The 17,174-nt window shown below is 46.5% G+C and overlaps 2 protein-coding genes across 11 annotated transcripts in view; one reads left to right on the top strand and one right to left on the bottom strand.

The window, feature by feature from the left end:
* IMPA2 (inositol monophosphatase 2) overlaps positions 1–9,350 on the bottom strand; it is a 112,762-nt gene extending 103,412 nt beyond the window's left edge. Inside the window, exon 1 of the mRNA XM_073550992.1 lies at positions 9,239–9,350. Within this exon, the coding sequence (XP_073407093.1) occupies positions 9,239–9,301 (63 nt within the window). The 5' untranslated portion in view covers positions 9,302–9,350. The remainder of the gene's footprint in view (positions 1–9,238) is intronic.
* MPPE1 (metallophosphoesterase 1) overlaps positions 9,261–17,174 on the top strand; it is a 111,699-nt gene continuing 103,785 nt past the window's right edge. For 3 of the 10 annotated variants that reach the window (XR_012221278.1, XM_073550982.1, XM_073550983.1), the window contains exons 1-2: positions 9,268–9,399; positions 15,589–15,951. Coding sequence is in view for 9 of the 10 variants with exons in the window: in XM_073550982.1 (XP_073407083.1) it covers positions 9,383–9,399; positions 15,589–15,951 (380 nt within the window). In the remaining variant the exon portion in view is untranslated. The other 7 variants (XM_073550988.1, XM_073550985.1, XM_073550986.1 and 4 more) reach the window with 7 other exon arrangements.

Raw genomic sequence — 17,174 nt, 5'->3', positions numbered from 1 at the left:
TTCCCTCAAAATCCGGAACACAGTCCGGACATGTTCCACATGAGAATCCCAATCACCTGGAAAAGATCAAAATATCATCCAGATAAATGATCAAAAACTTATCCACAAAGTCCCGGAAAATATCGTTCATAAAAGACTGAAAGACAGAAGGGGCATTAGTGAGCCCAAAAGGCATCACCAGGTACTCAAAATGTCCCTCCGGAGTATTAAACGCCATCTTCCATTCATCCCCGTGCTTGATGCGAATAAGATTATATGCCCCCCTGAGGTCAAGCTTGGTAAACCAACAGGCACTTTTAACTCTGGAAAATAAATCAGAAATCAGGGGTAACGGGTACTGATATTTAACAGTGATTTTGTTAAGGGAACGATAGTCAATACATGGCCTTAATGAACCATCTTTCTTGGCCACAAAAAAAACCCCAGCACCTAAAGGTGAAGAGGATGGTCTAATATGACCCTTCTCCAATGACTCCTTGATATAAGATTGCATAGCATCATGTTCGGGTACCGATAAGTTGAAAAGCCGACCCTTGGGAAATTTACACCCGGGCATTAACTCAATTGCATAATCATAACTCCTATGAGGAGGCAAAGACGCAGACTTACTCTCACTGAATACATCAGAAAAATCAGCCAAATAGTCAGGAATATCATGAGACTGGGCAGAGGTGGAGAAAACAGGAGTGTCACTAAGAACACATTGACAACCCCAACTCAACAAAGACACAGATTTCCAATCTAAAACAGGATTATGAGTTTGCAACCAAGGGAACACAGAACAATAGTATCATGCAAATTGTGCAACACCAAAAATTTACAATTTTCTTGGTGGTCCGGAGCGACCCGCATTATCACCTGGGTCCAAAACTGGGGTTTATTCTCCTCCAAAGGAGTAGCATCAATACACCTCAAAGGGATAGGAGTCCGAAGGGGTATCATGGGAAAACCACAACGTTTAGCAAAGTCCAAATACATCAGATTCAAAGCTGCTCCTGAATCAACAAAAGAATTAGCGGAAAATGTAGACAAGGAGCAGATCAGGGTAATCGCCAAAAGGAACTAAGGCTGTACACTGCCCACCGCAAATGTGTGAGCAAAACGCTTTTCTCGTTTAGGGCAGACAGCAACAGAATGAGAGGCGTCCCCGCAGAAAAAACACAACTTATTACGCCTTCTAAACTCCTGATGTTGCGCCCTAGACAAAACCCTATCACATTGCATGGGTTCAGAAGTTCGTTGGAAAGGCGGCAACACTTCTCATGTAGTTCTACGTTCACGTAAACGCCGATCAATTTGAATGGCCAATGACATAGAGTCGTCTAGACCAGAGGGAACAGGAAATCCCACCATAACATCTTTTACAGTTTCTGACAAACCCTTCCGAAAGAGAGCTGCTAGGGCATCTTCTTTCCATTTAGTAAAGACCGCCCGCTTTCGGAATTTTTGACAATATAACTCTGCAGAATCCTGACCCTGGTTCAATGCCAATAAGGTTTTCTCAGCTTTATCAATAGCATTAGGTTCATCATACAACAACCCCAAGGCTTGAAAAAACGCACCCACATTAGCCAGAATAGGATCTCCAGGTGTCAGAGAAAAAGCCCAATGCTGGGGGTCGCCGCGTAGCAGGGAGATAACAATTTTAACCTGCAGCACAGAGCTCCACGATGAGTTAGGTTTCAAAGCAAAAAAGAGTTTACAATTATTCTTAAAATTCAAAAATTTAGACCGATCCCCAGAAAACACATCAGGAGTAGGGATTTTTGGTTCAACAGCAGATGATTGAGCGAGATAGGCAGAAATTCCCCGCACTTCAGCAGCGAGCTGCTAAACACGATCAGACAATTGCTTAGTCTCCATTTAAACAAAAAATATCTTCCTACAGCCGCAGGGAAAAAAGAGGAAAAAATATCTAAAAAAAATTCTGACACTTTTTTTTTTTTTTAAATTCTTTCCTTCTTTAGAGTACCCTAGAGCAGGGGTCCCCAACCACCGGTCCGCGGACCAGGACCGGCTGCCGCAGACCAGCAGTAAAAACTGACAGCGTGCTCTGCCCCGGCTGTTCATTATCACCAGGGCGAGTCACGCGTAGAGGCACGCAGCGCTCATCACATGTGAACACTGCAACGCATGTGTGGCTGCAGGCGGGAACACGCTGACATTGTTCTGTGTCAGCGCTGTCTGTGGGCAGGGAGCAAGCCCCCTGCTTTCCCGCCCGTGGCCATAGTAACACTGCAGCCGTGGCCCGACTGAAGCAGCAGAGAATGAAGAGAGGAAGAGAGGGTTTTTTTTGTATATATGTGTGTGATTATGTATGTGTGTATCTGTGTATGTATGTATGTGTGTATCTGTGTGCGTGCGTGGGTATATATATATATACCCCCCCGCCCCACCTCCACCCCGCTGGGCCATGGAAGAATGGTCTTGCTGGAAGCCGGTCCCTGGTGCAAAAAGATTGGGGACCACTGCCCTAGAGTCTGCAGGCTGGTGATTCTGGTATGATTGGGTCACCGAGGAGGATAGCAGGCCCAGGCTAAGCCACAGAAAACCAGAGAGGTTGGAAACTAAGCGGATTGCAGACCCCCTGATCCTGTCCACACAACTAGCAGTAGCCGTGGAGCGTACCTATGATGATCCTAGACGCCTCGGCATAGCCGGAGAGCTAACTAAGCCTAAAGCAAAAAAAGGGGAAATCTAAACTGCCCCGGAGCAGACCCCAAAGGAATAGATAGCCCCCAAACATATATTGTCGGTGAGACAAGATGAATACACAAACGCAGGCAGAAAATAGACTGAGCAAACGATGGGGCCCACACTGACTAAACAGGACAGGAAAGGAAAGACACTGTCTGCAATCACGCAAAAAACCCTGCAAAAAGTCCAACACGACTGATGCACAAAAAACACTGAAGTCGCATGACTTCACCCCACTATATCAGCACTCTGGTATATTCTGAAAGCAAAGCAAAAAGAGACCAATATAACAGGGGACAAAACAAACTGGCACATGCAGTAACATATAGGCGGTGATTCAGCACAGCCCCAGCCGGAGCTGGCTGACCCGCACAAAGCAGAGATAGACAAAACCAGATCAAATGCAAACAGAATAGCAAATGAACCACTTAGCTGAACCATGCAGGGAAAGAGCAGGAGTCATCAGACCTCAGAAGGCACAGGAAGAATATCACCAGCAGGGATAGAGGGAGTCAGCTGTCTTAAATCCCAATCAAAAACCCCAGATCTCCAATCGTTTTCCTCATTATCAGGTGGCAAGCCTCTGTCAATCAGATCAGCTCCACTACCTCCAGTAACCACCAGAGGGAGTCTAGAAAGAGAACTCGCAACCCCTCTGTCAATCTGACCAGCTCCACTATCTTCAGTAATCACCAGAGGGAAGCCAGAGAGAGAATTCACAACACTTTCAATTTTGGGGTTTAATTTCTCCCATTACCCCTCGTGTAAATTATAAATTTGGTGCTAAAACAGTATTTTAGTGGAAATTTTTTTTTTTTTTGCTCCAACATCTAAATGTTGTAAAGTTTCTTGCTCAGGTTAAAATGCTCAGTACACCCCTAGATGAATTCCTTGATGGGTCTAGTTTCTAAAATGGGGTCACTTGTGGGGGGTTTCTGCTGTATTCGCATGTCAGGGGCTCTTATTTAATCAGTGACATGGCTCTATGTATTAGTCCTCCCTTTCCCTCCCATATTTTACATGTTAGGGCTCATACTCACTTGCGAAAATACATACAGTAAACCATTGCATATCAGTTAGATTTATATATGTCCCTCACTAATAATGTTAGTAGTGTATGTGTGTAAAATATTAGAGCTGTAGGTGTTAAATTAAAGAATTCACAGAAAAAATTGCGTGGGCTCCAGCACAATTTTCTCCGTCAGAGAGGAAAAGCGAGTGACTGAGGGCAGATATTAATAGCCTAGAGAGGGACCATTGTTATTGCCCCCCCGGCTAAAAACATCTGCCCCCAGCCACCCCATAAAAGGCGAATCTGTAGGATGCGCCAATTTCAGCCTTAAGCCGGGATCACACACAGCGAGATACGGCCGAGTCTCGCAGGTTAAAACCAAGCTCTGGCGCCGGCACTCCGGAGCGGAGCGTGCAGCAGCACAGCAATACATGGAGCTGCACGCTCCGCTCCGGAGTGCCGGCGCCAGAGCTTGGTTTTAACCTGCGAGACTTGGCCGTATCTCGCTGTAGTGTGACTCCGGCCTTAGCCTCTCTCTCTTCCCATTGCTCTGTAGGGGTGGCATAAGGGGTAATAAGGGGTTAATGTCACCTTGCTATTGTAAGGTGACATTAAGCCTGATTAATAATGGAGAGATGTCAATAAGACACCTCTCCATTATTAATACAATAGTATGAAAGGGTTAAAAAACCCCACAGCCATTAAGAATAAAGTCTTTTAATGAAACAATTAAACACACAAACCTATTCTACGCTTTGAGGCTATGTGAACACGTATGCAGAAAATTTCTGCATGAAAACCGGGCTCCTTCCCAGAAAACGCGCATTTTTTTCAGCGCTTTTTTTGCGCGTTTTTACGCAAAAAACACACTTTTTTATGCGTTTTTTCCACGCATCCCCAGTCTCATAGAAAATAGCTAGAAATGCGGATCTTTCCGCAAAATTAATGAGCATGCAGCGTTTTTTACCGCAATGTTTTTTTCGTGGAAAAAAACGCATCAATATGCACAAAAAGTGCAGAATTCTTTAAAATTAATGGGATGCTTCTTGTAAACGTTTTTAAGTGTTTTTCTGGTAAAAACGCGAAAAAAATGCTTACGTGTGCACACAGCCTTACTATATCTATATACACACACATATATCTATAATATAACGCTGTAAGCGTCACTCTGTCCGAAGCCTTCATAGACTGCGCAAGCGCGACATGCCTGCGCAGTCTGGCTCCAGACAGAATGAGGCAGCCAGCGGTGAGGAGTGTGTATGGCGCTGGAGATGGCGGTACCGTATACACTGCATACCGCTATCTCTGACGCCATACTTACATACTTACCTGACCGGGAGGAGCGTTGCTGCGATGCTTCTCTTCGGCCGGAGAACGGGGCAGGAGTGCGTCCGGAATCGCGCATGCGCATAGCGCGATCCGGCGCCATTTTACTGAAGACACACTTGCAGTGTGTCTTCAGCAATATGGCGCGAGACAACGCTATGGGCATGCGCGATTCCGGCCGCACTCCTGCCCCGGCCTCCAGTAGAACGTGACAGCGTTGGAGCACAGGAAAGGAGGGTGAGTATAAATGTTTTTTTTTTTTTTTGTATGTGTGTAGTATTAATAGGAGTGAGGGGACCATGCATACCAGGATGGGGGGGTGAGAGGACCATGCATACCAGGATTGGGGGGTGAGGGGGCCATGCATACCAGGATTGGGGGCTGAGGGGGCCATGCATACCTGGATTGGGGGATGAGGGGTGCCATGCATACTAGGATTGCGGGATGAGAGGTACCATGCATACCAGGATAGGGGGTGAGGGGACCATGCATACCAGGATAGGGGGGTAAGAGGACCAGTCATACCAGGATTGGGGGATGAGGGGTACCATGCATAACAGGATAGGGATGAGGCAGTACCATGCATACCAGGATTGGGGGGATGAGGGGTACCATGCATACCAGGATAGGGGGTGAGGGGACCATGCATACCAGGATTGGGGGATGAGAGGACCATGCATACCGGGATTGGGGGTGAGGGTACCATGCATACCAGGATAGGGATGAGGGAGTACCATGCATACCAGGATTGGGGGGTGAGGGGACCATGCATACCAGGATGAAGAATGGGGTGCCATGCATACCTGGATTGGTGGTGGGTGAGGGTACCATGCATACCAGGGTAGGAATGAGGGGTGCCATGCATACCAGGATAGGAGGGTAGCAGCACATAGCAGGATGGGAGACCATATACCAATAAAATTGCTCCTACACATATTCTTTATTCATGTTCGAGCAATTTTCCATTACTGGTATTTCTAATACTTTATTCTTATAGTTAGGCCGGGATCACACTAACCGACGCAAAATACGGTCAGTATTATACATGCGTAATACGGATGAATTACCCCTAAATAGTGCTCCGTATGTCATCCGTAATCAAGGTGTGGTCGCGTATTTTGCGCATGTAAGCATCCGTATGTAATCCGTATGGCGAGATTTTCTCGCAGGCTTGCAAAATGGACATATAATGGAGCCCTATGACAGGGTTTCTAAACAGAAACCAAAGAATAGATATAGACACATAGAATGCATATATATATATATATATATATATATATGTGTATTCTATGTGTCTAGATCTATTCTTTCGTTTATTAAACCTGTCAGTGTGAGTTTACTGTATAGCGCACTGAATTGCCGGCTTTGCTAAAAGACACCGGGAGCGTATTTCTCGCAAGTCACATGTGTGGTCCGTGTGTAATCCGTATTTTTTGCGCACCCATAGACTTGCATTGGCGTACTACTGCCATAGTACGCTGACAATCGCAGCATGCTGCGATTGGCACGGACCGTAGAATACGGATGAGAAATATACGGCTGGTGCGAGGGACCCCATAGAGAATCATTGGTCCGTGTCTAATGCGTGCTTTTAGCGCCTCTCACTCGGCCATATTCCTCGCCAGTGTGACCCCGGCCTAACACTCTCTCTCTCTGTTTCCTTATGTGTCCTATCAATTCTTTATGGTAGTGTTTCTTGTACTTTGCATGCAAATTTTTATTTTTTTCTTCCTTTTTCTTTGGCCGAGAGCACACTACCGCGTTTGATGCCAGAAACATGCACGAGTCTCTCGCATCTATGCAGCCGCAGCTCCGGTCCTTAGTGCCGGCGGCAGCGCTGGGTGTTGATGCGAGAGACTCGAGTGAGTTTTTTGCATCACACATGGTAGTGTGCTCTCGGCGTTTCTGTCTTACAAGCCTCCGTTTGAATTTTAACTCCAAACCCTCAGAGTGTGTTTTTTTTCTGCTTTTGTCTTCCAGGCCTCCTTTAGAATTTGAACCCCAACCCACCCTTCAGTGGGTGGCACCCTAACTTTTTTTGGCGCCCATTTTGGTCTGTAAATACCTCCATGTACCAGTGTGTGTAATCTGTTTTTTCTCTTCTTACACTTGATGAAGATGCCAGTACGGTTGAAACGCTTAGTGGACAATAAAGAGCCTTCTAATGAATATTGTAGCAAGAAACTTTTTTCCAGTAGCGCAGACAATTTTTTAAATGTTTTTCTGTTTTGGTAATTTTCCTCTGGTGGATTCTTCCCTCGGCCACGGGGCAGCGGCAGCTGCCTATCTAAACCTTTAGGCTGGGTTCACACGTAGCGGAACTCTCGCGGAAATTACCGTGAGAATTCCGGAATTCCATTCCGCGGGAAAATCACATTTTAAATTCCCGCGATTTTCCCACGGAAAAACTAGCATTTTGCAAGCGTAATTAGCTTGCAGAATTGCTAGCGTTTTCCAAGCGATCTGTAGCATCGCTTGGAGAACTGACTGACAGGTTGGTCACACTCGTCATAGTGTTTGACGAGTGTGACCAACATTTTACTACTGAGGCCGCCTATGCGGCATCAATAGTAAAAGATAAAATGTAAAAAATAATAATAAAAAAAAAATATCGTTATTCTCACCTTCCGACGTCCCGCGCAGCCTTCCCGCCTCCCTCCACGCTCCCAGTAATCCTTTGCGACAATTACTGCGATGACGTCTGTTCTCGCGGGATCGCGACGTCTCGCAGTCATTTGCGATGACGTTGCGCGAATGACCGCGAGACATCACGATCTCGCGAGAACGGATGTCATCGCTCGAAAAGGCTTGCTGAGACCGGGAGCGTGGAGAGAGGCGGGAAGGCTGCGCGGGACGTCGGAAGGTGAGAATAACAATATTTTTTATGTTAAATTCTATTTTTTACAGGGATATGGTACCCAGAGGACAGTCTCCTCTCCTCCGGTCAGTGGGTACCATCTGCAATTGTTCTGCTTACTTTTTGCATGGTGTGCACAGCCACATGTGGAAAATAAGCGGAACAATGCATTCCTATGGGTGCGGGATCGCCGCAATTCCGCGAAATTAATGAGCATGCTGCGGTTTTTACCGCGAAGCGATTCCGCCGCGGTAAAAACCGCAGCATTGGCACAGCATTGCGGATTCCCATAGGAATGCATGGGATGCTTATTTTTCGTGTTTTCGCGGCAAAATTGCGCAGTTAAAACCGCCGTGGAAACGCGAAAAAAACACCACGTGTGAACTCAGCCTTATAGTGGTTGTGTCTTCACACAATGAAACATTGGTGCTTGAAAATATGTTCAAGTCGCTGCGGTTGTTAGGCAGTTGCAACACATGCAGGGATTGCCTAACAACTGTGAGACATGCAGTCACGGAGACCCGAGTATATTTTTCGAACACTGTTGACATTCAAGCATGTGCGCTTGTTACTGCTGAGCTTGTACGGAAAATTGGCTTGTGCTCAATAAAGCAGAGAATAGCCCAGGCCTTGTAAAGTTCATCCCTGCTGAAAAGTTTCTGGCAGAGGACAGTAGTTGCGACAGTGACCCCAGATGACGTCTCGATTTGAGAATCCCTAAGGCTATGGGCCCACGTTGCGTGTTAAAACGCACACCGCGATTCCGCAGCGGAAAAAAGCGCAGCATTAGCACAGCATGTGCGGAATGCCATAGGAATGCATGGGGGGCGTTCTGTACACGATTTTTAAATGTTTTTGCGCCGAAAATTGCGGCAAAAACGCTTAAAAATCGCTACGTGGGCACACAGCCTAATACATGTGGGGTCACTGCCGCAGCGTCTGACCTCATCCTGAGACGTAGCTTCACCAGGGATGAACCTTCCAGGGCCCGGGCTAGTCTCTGCTGTATGGAGCACAGGCCAATGTCCAGTGCGTGCCCTGTCCCTTTCAATACGCACCGACAATGGGCTCCGTCACCAGCTCTAAAACGAGCGGTCCAGAATAGTGACAAGCCGCAGAGCGCGCTCCCTCCTCACCGGGCGGCTCCGACTGGAGCTGCGCAAGCTGCACCGTGCAAGAATGGCGCAACTGATCCAAGCGTTTCCCCGACACTGTTCTTGTGAACACAAGTCCAGAAATCCCTCCAACCCCCCCAAGTATTTCTAGCACCTGGGCGTGGCCCACACACTACAGTATAGGCGATGACATGGCACGCCCACTTGTATAAAAAGTCTGCATTTACATACAATGAAGAGAGAGCCCGATCTCCGGAACAGAGAGGCGCAGCGACAAGAGAAGACCAGCAGCATTTACTCCAGGCAAGCAGAACATCGGCAGGGACAGCAAAGCTTCCTCAGCAGCCTCCATGTGACCAGTGCGGGGACTGGAGGATGCCGCTCCGCCTGAGGTGAGGCACGGAGCACGCACCGGGGAGAGTCCGCGCCGCCGCCCGCGCTACAGCAGCACTGCTACATCCCGACACAGGAGGCGAGAATGCGGACACATGCCGCCCTCCACCAATCAGCGCACTGCATGAAGCTCCGCCCTCGCTCCGTCCTGGACCTGCGGGTGCTCCTCTGTGTCGCGGCTGCAGATGCTGGAGGGCGCGCTGCTGTAAGTGTCCTGGCCGGGGGTCACTGCTTCGTGTAAGCGCAGTTAGTACAAGAGCTTGAGAGAAGCAGTCCGGCCTGAGGGGAGGCATGGCTGCCTGGCGGGAAGCAGTCCTAGAACGGGACAAGCGCTTGTCTATTGCTTCGGCTCCCTGTGATGTGTGTGCGGCACCGCGCTGTCTGTGGTGGAGCTGAGACGCTGGTGACCGTGTGGTGCGGCCGCCGCTCCGGCGTGTACCGGGTGAGCGCCGGCAGAAGAGAATGCAGTCGGTAGATCACGTGTCTCCGTTACACACAGGCGTTCGCCGGTTAGTTTTTTTTTTTTTGTTCTTCTAGCCGCCATGATCTGCAGACAGTCCCCTGTTTGTCGTGCACACATGCGTTTGGGGAAGGCCCAAGAGACCGCACAAGAAAAACGCCCCAGTGTGACCTGGTGGTGGTGCGTCTGTAGGACTATGTAAAACCCCTCCAAACCTGCTAAGACCCCCCTTCCTTAGTGGGGCTGTCCATGGCCGCTCACGTGGAGGGGAGCGGTGGGAACACTGTGGGGTCTGCTGGGATGTCGCCCACCCTCCTTTCTCTCCTAAATGTCCAAGCTTCAGAGGAGACCACCAGGACGGATGCCACTGAGATGCCAGCAGGAGCTCTCCACGGTTGTCATGGAGCTCTTGACTTGATTGGCTGATCATGATATGTTACTTGGATCACAATTAACCCTCCATTTTTTGCAGATAATCATTCCACAAAAATCTTCCGTCCTCCCAGCCTCATAGCCTATGCCGGGTAGGTGAATATATCTTGCAGCATGTGCAGGGGATTTCTTACAGTCCCATGCCTTATAAAACACAGCAGATTTCCCACCAGCTCTCAGGGGTCAGAATGAATAAGAGTTTATATAGAACAAACCAAACCCCCTTGTCTGCTTTCATTGTGGTGCGAGTTGGCGCTCTGTAATTTCCTCACATGGAAGCGTTTTCTGATTATTCCCAGCGTCACTAGGAGACAGCTTTGTAACAAGATGATGGGGGTCTCGGTGGAGGCGTCCTGGCGTACACTCAGTGTGGTGGGCTTCAGTCCTGCGGAATTTGTGAAGCTGTAGATCCTGGGGATATATGTGATGTTATGCTTTAAAAAAGCAGCAGAAAAATAACAGCTCTAAAGGCCACATGGAAAAAATATATCCCTGGAAAGAAATTAAACAATTCAAAGTAAAATACAGTGTGTGTGCTATATATATATATAATTTTTTTTTTTAAACAGTGATAATATAGGTGATTGTCCCTCAATAAAACATCTATTTTTTTCTTGTAGCGATCCCATGTGCCGGTCATGAGAAATGTAGTGTAGCATCCAAAGTAACTAGGGCGACTGGCAGTCTGAGCGAGGGGGTGCTGGCCTCTATGGAGCCTCTAAGGGGGAGGCAGCGCATCCAGTGACATGATCCTATATATTAACCTACGTGAAGTTTCTGCTCCAGAGTTTTTCTCAAGCAGTCTGTACCTATGTATTAACCCATGTCACTCGTGATCGCTTGAGAAAAGCTCACTGGAACGGAAACGTCACATGGATGAATAAATAGGCTAGTTTCCCTGCATGCGGTGCCTCGCTCTCCATATTTAATCAGTGTAGACTCCATATGCCAATCAGGCAGGGCACACTGGGGCGTGTCGGGGGCACACTTGGGCGTGTCAGGGCACGTGGACGACTTTTAAATGCTGTGACAAGCCCCTAGTACACTTTGACACTAATTTGCATATGCCTTCTACCCTATGTTTCTCATGATTTGCAAATCAGATTACAAAAAAGGTATCACATTTCTCAGGGGACGCATATACTGCTACAGTGTTGCTTTCTTATGTAAAAATGTGCCAACAGAGTCCCTTTAAGAGTAAAACATGAAAAATCCCCACCTTTTGGTCAACGAAAGTTCATTAACTACATGGTGTCCTGACCTGAGGGATCTGCCTCATAGGCATACATAGGACAGCTGAGGTGAGGACACCCTGAGGCCGGTCGGGGTATTCAGATCTGGGCATAGTCCATGAAAGCTACCTCAGTCAGCTCTTACTTCATAGGGAAATGGCACAAGAACTGTGCAGATAAAGTGAAGGGCACTTTATATAATTTTTTTTGTCAGAACATAATATGGAGAAATATTTATCTAGACTGTGTGTAAATATGAAAGTTATGCCAGGCCTAATGTGTCAGATATATCCTCTATATTACAATGATGGAAATGGGCAGATATATTTCTACTTTTATAAATGGGACCCCATAGCTGTCTCAGTTTATCGGATGAGCTGTGCGCGGCTATTTCCAACACTCCCAAAGGCAATGAATCAGAGACGTAGCTAGGGTCTTGTTTCGGGGGGGGGCGAAACTTCTGAGTGGGCCCCTAACTAGGTAACTTTGATTACAACTTGGTGACGAACCCTAGTAGTGGATGTAGGAGATGACTGCGCTGTTACTGAAAATAATCCCTATATAAAGACCAATATTGATATTACTGCCATATGGTCAGTGGTAAATGCCAGTCCTACAAAACATATGTGATTACTGCACAGTTATAGTAGGTGTCTTACCGCTGATGATCTTTCTAATGGAATCGTTCACTTTTTACGTCTTTTCCATCTGACCCAGACTTACAATGACAATTCTCCAGCCACGACTCTGCTACAGAGAATACAACAATGACACGTTTCACATCTCATATTCCAGCCCCATCACCATGTATCCCCAACCTGCACAAACCCTTCATCCTGCTGATACCCCAATGCTGAGCCGCTGCGGCCGCATGTGTCTCTATTACTGCACCTGATACCCCCTATACACACGCGGCTCCACCCCGTACACACGCGGCTCCACCCCGTACACACGCGGCTCCACCCCGTACACACGCGGCTCCACCCCGTACACACGCGGCTCGGCCTCTCCGTACACCTCATACATGCATATCTCTGCTCCGTACACCTTCTACACACACACACGGCTCCGCTCTGTACACCTCATACACACACAGCTCTGCTACATCCACCCTGTAAACCCCTCCTGACCCCACACAGAAACTTCACCTCATCCAGCACCATGACAACCAGCACAGCAGAGTCCTGCAGCCACTGAAGCCCCTGATAATGTGACCCCTGACTCCGCCCCTCCTGTGACCTCATCACAGGTCCTGTGCGCACACAGAATAGTCCAGGACAACATTGCTGACTGTGAGGCCCACTGATGGCACCAGGGCCCCCCACCGCCTGCTCAGTGGCCCATAGCGGCCGGGTGGCAGAGTAGGGAGATTGATTCTCCCTGCGCTGCCGCAGAATGTAACTGTACTGCATGGGCGCGCTGTGCACGCCGATACAGTTACAGTAGTGTAGCTCCGGTGGGCCCCCCTCAGAGCGCGGGGCCTGGGGCCACCACCCCCTCTGACACCCCCCCCCCCCCCCAGTAGCTACGCTACTGCAATGAATAGAGAAATGCTGATGCATGAGCGCCGCCGCTGCATTCAAGATGGAGCTCTATAGAGCCCTGTTTCTGGGTTTCCAGAGTCCATTCTTGAGATCACTGGGGTCATAACAATCAGTAAATTATCCACAATCTTTGGCTAATTTACTATTTTGAGAATAACCCTTTAATAAATCACTCCATTTAATGATCATTATTGTGACGATTTGTGACATAAATGACAAAGAACAGGTAAGGTCTCCTTCACACGTCAGTGTTTAAACACGTATGTGAAAAATGGTACTGGTTCCATCGGTGTTTTCCGTATTGTGTCATCTGGGATTCCTTGTTTACAATCAGGGTTTTTCCAGTATGGATAAAGAAAATTAAATTACACAGCTTCTCCTATACTATGCAATGTTAAAAACTGACTGTACACGGGTGCCATATGTATGATGTGCGTGTTTTTCAGAGACTTGTCATTTGTGCTGCTGGAAAAAACTGATTGTCTCGTGTTTTTTCACGGCACACTGTTCATCTAAAAACATGGACATGTACATATCAGCATACCGTAAGTTATATTGGGTAGGTATGGAATCTGAAGAAAGTGGATACCAAATGTACTATAAAAGAGGACATGTAAGGCTGCGTGCCCACGTTGCTTTTTTAAGTGTTTCCGCCGCGTTTTTGCTGCTGCAGAAACGCTAAGAATACGCATCCCATGCAATCCTACAGGATTCTGCAGTTGCTGTGCCAATGCTGCTGATTTTTCCGCTGCGGAATAACATAGCGGAAAAATCAGCAGCATGTCCGTTAATTTTGCGGAATCGCGGGGATTCCACACACATAGGATTGCATTGAAATGCTCACCTTACGCATGTGGCTATGCCCACCATGCGTAAAGTGAGCGATTCATGTGCGGATGGTACCCAGGGTCTGGAGTAGAGGAGACTCTCCTCCATGCCCTGGGTACCATATTCCTGTGAAAAATAGAATTAAAATAAAAAATAGGGATATACTTACTATCTGTGGCGCTGCCGGCAAGTTCCGTTTCCAGGCGTGCTTTGCGAGAATGACCTCTGATGTATCGGTCACGCGACTGCGACATCACAAAGGTCAATCTTGCAAAGCACGCTTGGGAACGGAACTTGCCGGCAGCGCCACCAAGGACCGGGATCGCCTCTGAGGAGATTGGGAGCCGCCAGGAGGTGAGTATATCCATATTTTTTATTTTTAACATTCTTTCTTTTACTACTGATGGTGCATAGGCAGCATCAATAGTAAAAAGTTGGTCACGCTTGACAAGTGTGACCAACCTGTCTATCACTTTTCCAAGTGATGCTTGGAAAAGCACTAGCATTCTGCAAGCTAAAAATGCTTGTGTTTTGCAGGAAAACGCATGCGAATTCCGCATGCGTTTTACCCGCGGCGGGGAGTTGCAGAAATGGTGCTGACAATTCCGCAGCATTTCTGCAACGTGGGTACTTAGCCTAAAAGTATGAAATGGATCCATGGGAAAAACTCAGTGATAAGTCTGCGTGTCAGCGGTCAGGAGTAGCAGCAATGCTACCACGTGAACTAACAAACAAGTGCAATAATCAGGACGCAGAGAAAATGCACTGCATCCAAAGCACTACTTTCTAATCGTGGGCATGCAACCCAAGGATAAATGGGTTTAAGTAAATATTTGAGGTTAAATAAAGGGAAATTTAGAAGGAGCTAATGGGGCACTCATAAAAAGATCTAAAATTAGACACCAGTTTATGAATGAGAAAAAGTGGCGCACTGCTGGAGCAAGGAGGTGTATATGAAGTTGCCCTAAATTCCACTCAATTCAAACCTATAAATTATCATCTTATTTGTAAACCTTTTCTTATCTGTAGCGCTTCAGCTTGCCTGGAGGTTCACAGATTTTAGTGGGTTAGCTTTGAAGATAATCTGTAACACACCGTCTGGATTGTAGTTGTATAAAGAGCATTGTGGGTGAGGTCCTCGTGAGCCTAAAACTAGTTGAGCTGGTATTTCACCACCTCTATGCCGGAAGATCTCAGCATGATGACACTGAGAAGGAAAATCTGACACATGGTAAAAATGTGCATTTTATTTTTATAGAGCCCTTTTACATGAGTGGGTGACTGGTTTAAGGAATGTACATGGGCATGGTATTCCCGACCATTGCCACCTGTAAACATGCCCAAAGATCAGATAACAGGAAATCTCTTGTTATGCTTGGGGTAAACCCATCATGCAGTCAGAGATTGACCTTGGCTGTCAGTAATCCTGAAGATCAACTCTTAAAGGGTTAGCCTCACCATTACTAAGGCCTCATTCAGACATATTTTTTTTTTTCACAATGTGAAGAAAATGATTTATCTATTATAACGTTGAAACAAACAGCATACGGATTGCAGATGGACAGCAATTAGGGGGAGAGTTCCTTCCAAAATATCCTGTAGGCATAGACGAGGTGTGCATTTAACCTAAAGATGTGTTTACTTTTAATTGAATCCTTTTAATATCCTGAGTGCTAACATTGTTTTCTATAGACAGGCACAATGTGACCATCGTGACTTCACCAGAGATGAAAACGTATGTACATGGATGTCATATATTTCTGGATTTCCTGTGATCGACACAAACGTAGCTGCAATGAAGTCTGGACTTGGTACAACAAAGAGTTCCCGCCTTAACAGGAACATTGTGGTTTTGTTAAAGTGCCTTGGTTGTATATTTTTCACTATTTTTTTCTGCGAGTTCTTGGTTTACTACTTTGTCATAATCCAGTGTCACTGGCCAAAGCTGACGCCTAGTACCAGTCCACCACCAACATCTCCACTGAAGGCTATGTTTTTATCAGATACTCATCTGCTTGGGGAAATCACTGGCCATTGGTTTGACAAATTTAGACGGTAAGAACTGAGAGGATGTGGAATACCATTAGTTCTGTGCTTTATTGTTACTAATTAAGCAGTAATACTGAATCAAAGACAATCAAATGCGAGGAGCTAATCAATGTTATTAAAGAAGTATTACCATCTCATACATTTCTGGCACAGATATCTTCCTCACTAAACGGACCCGCATGTGTCTTCAGAATGTGGGCCCCATTGTATGCTGCTTTTAGTGGAGAGGTGGTCAAACTCCAACCACCTGTTCACAGATCGTGGAGCGCGTCAGCGCCTCATTAGCAAATTATACACAGGTCCTGTTGGTGGAATCTGCTCGTGCTTTTGTTGCTACAGAATTTCTGCACCAATTCATTTAAGTTACTTGTATATTTTCATTGCATATTTTGAGTTTTTTTTGTACATGAAAATACGCAGCTGAAAAAAACTCCCCAAATGCCGAACTTGGCATTGTTAAGCATTATATTGTTTTAGTTGAAATATATATGTACAGTTTTTTTTGTTCTCCAATATATCTGAAATAAAAAAAATGGGCTTCGGATTACTTTTAGGATCCTACCTTTAGGATAGGCCACAAATCTCTGATTGGTGGGGGTTCAACACCTGAGGCAACCACTATACATTTCTTTACACCCTCACCTATCAGGTATTCATGACCTGTCCTAACTATAAGCCATCAGTATGGCTTGTGTAATATGCCTATTATCACTCTAAGCAAGTTGAAACAATGCCTGGAAGATAATCTTGCAGTGCCCTTTATTTGTCCAATATGGAAAGGGTACATCATCCCAAGTCTTCCCAAAATGTTGGTCCTGTGCATTTAAAGTCTACATCCAGGCTTGGGGATAATGTGTCAAGACCTCGGTTGTCATTGCAATCATATACTTTGAACTAAGTGTGCAGAACGCATTCCCTCCAGTGTCCACCTTCTTGACTTCGAATTAGAAATTTGTGTACAGAACAAACAGTCTTCAAATGTCTAATTTTAGCTAAATAACATGGCTGCTACGGCTAAGAAACACTAAAGAGTACCAGATCAGCAGTGTATCATGGTGGTGCTGGTTTTAGGGGCCAAGAAACACCTAGCAGGTTGTCTTTAACTGCTTCCAACATGTAAATCACACTTATGGAGCTAGCAAAGTTTTACCATGTAGAGACAGTGGAATTTTATATGGATGGACATTGTGGGGAAAGAATACCATTAAGGTGCCTGACAAAAAAATCAA

Source organism: Dendrobates tinctorius, unplaced genomic scaffold, assembly GCF_039654945.1.
Source record: "Dendrobates tinctorius isolate UK_male_01 unplaced genomic scaffold, ASM3965494v1 ptg000171l, whole genome shotgun sequence".
NCBI lineage: Eukaryota > Metazoa > Chordata > Amphibia > Anura > Dendrobatidae > Dendrobates > Dendrobates tinctorius.
The sequence above is the reverse complement of the archived record's forward strand: the minus strand, read 5'-3'. Positions and strand labels throughout refer to the sequence as shown.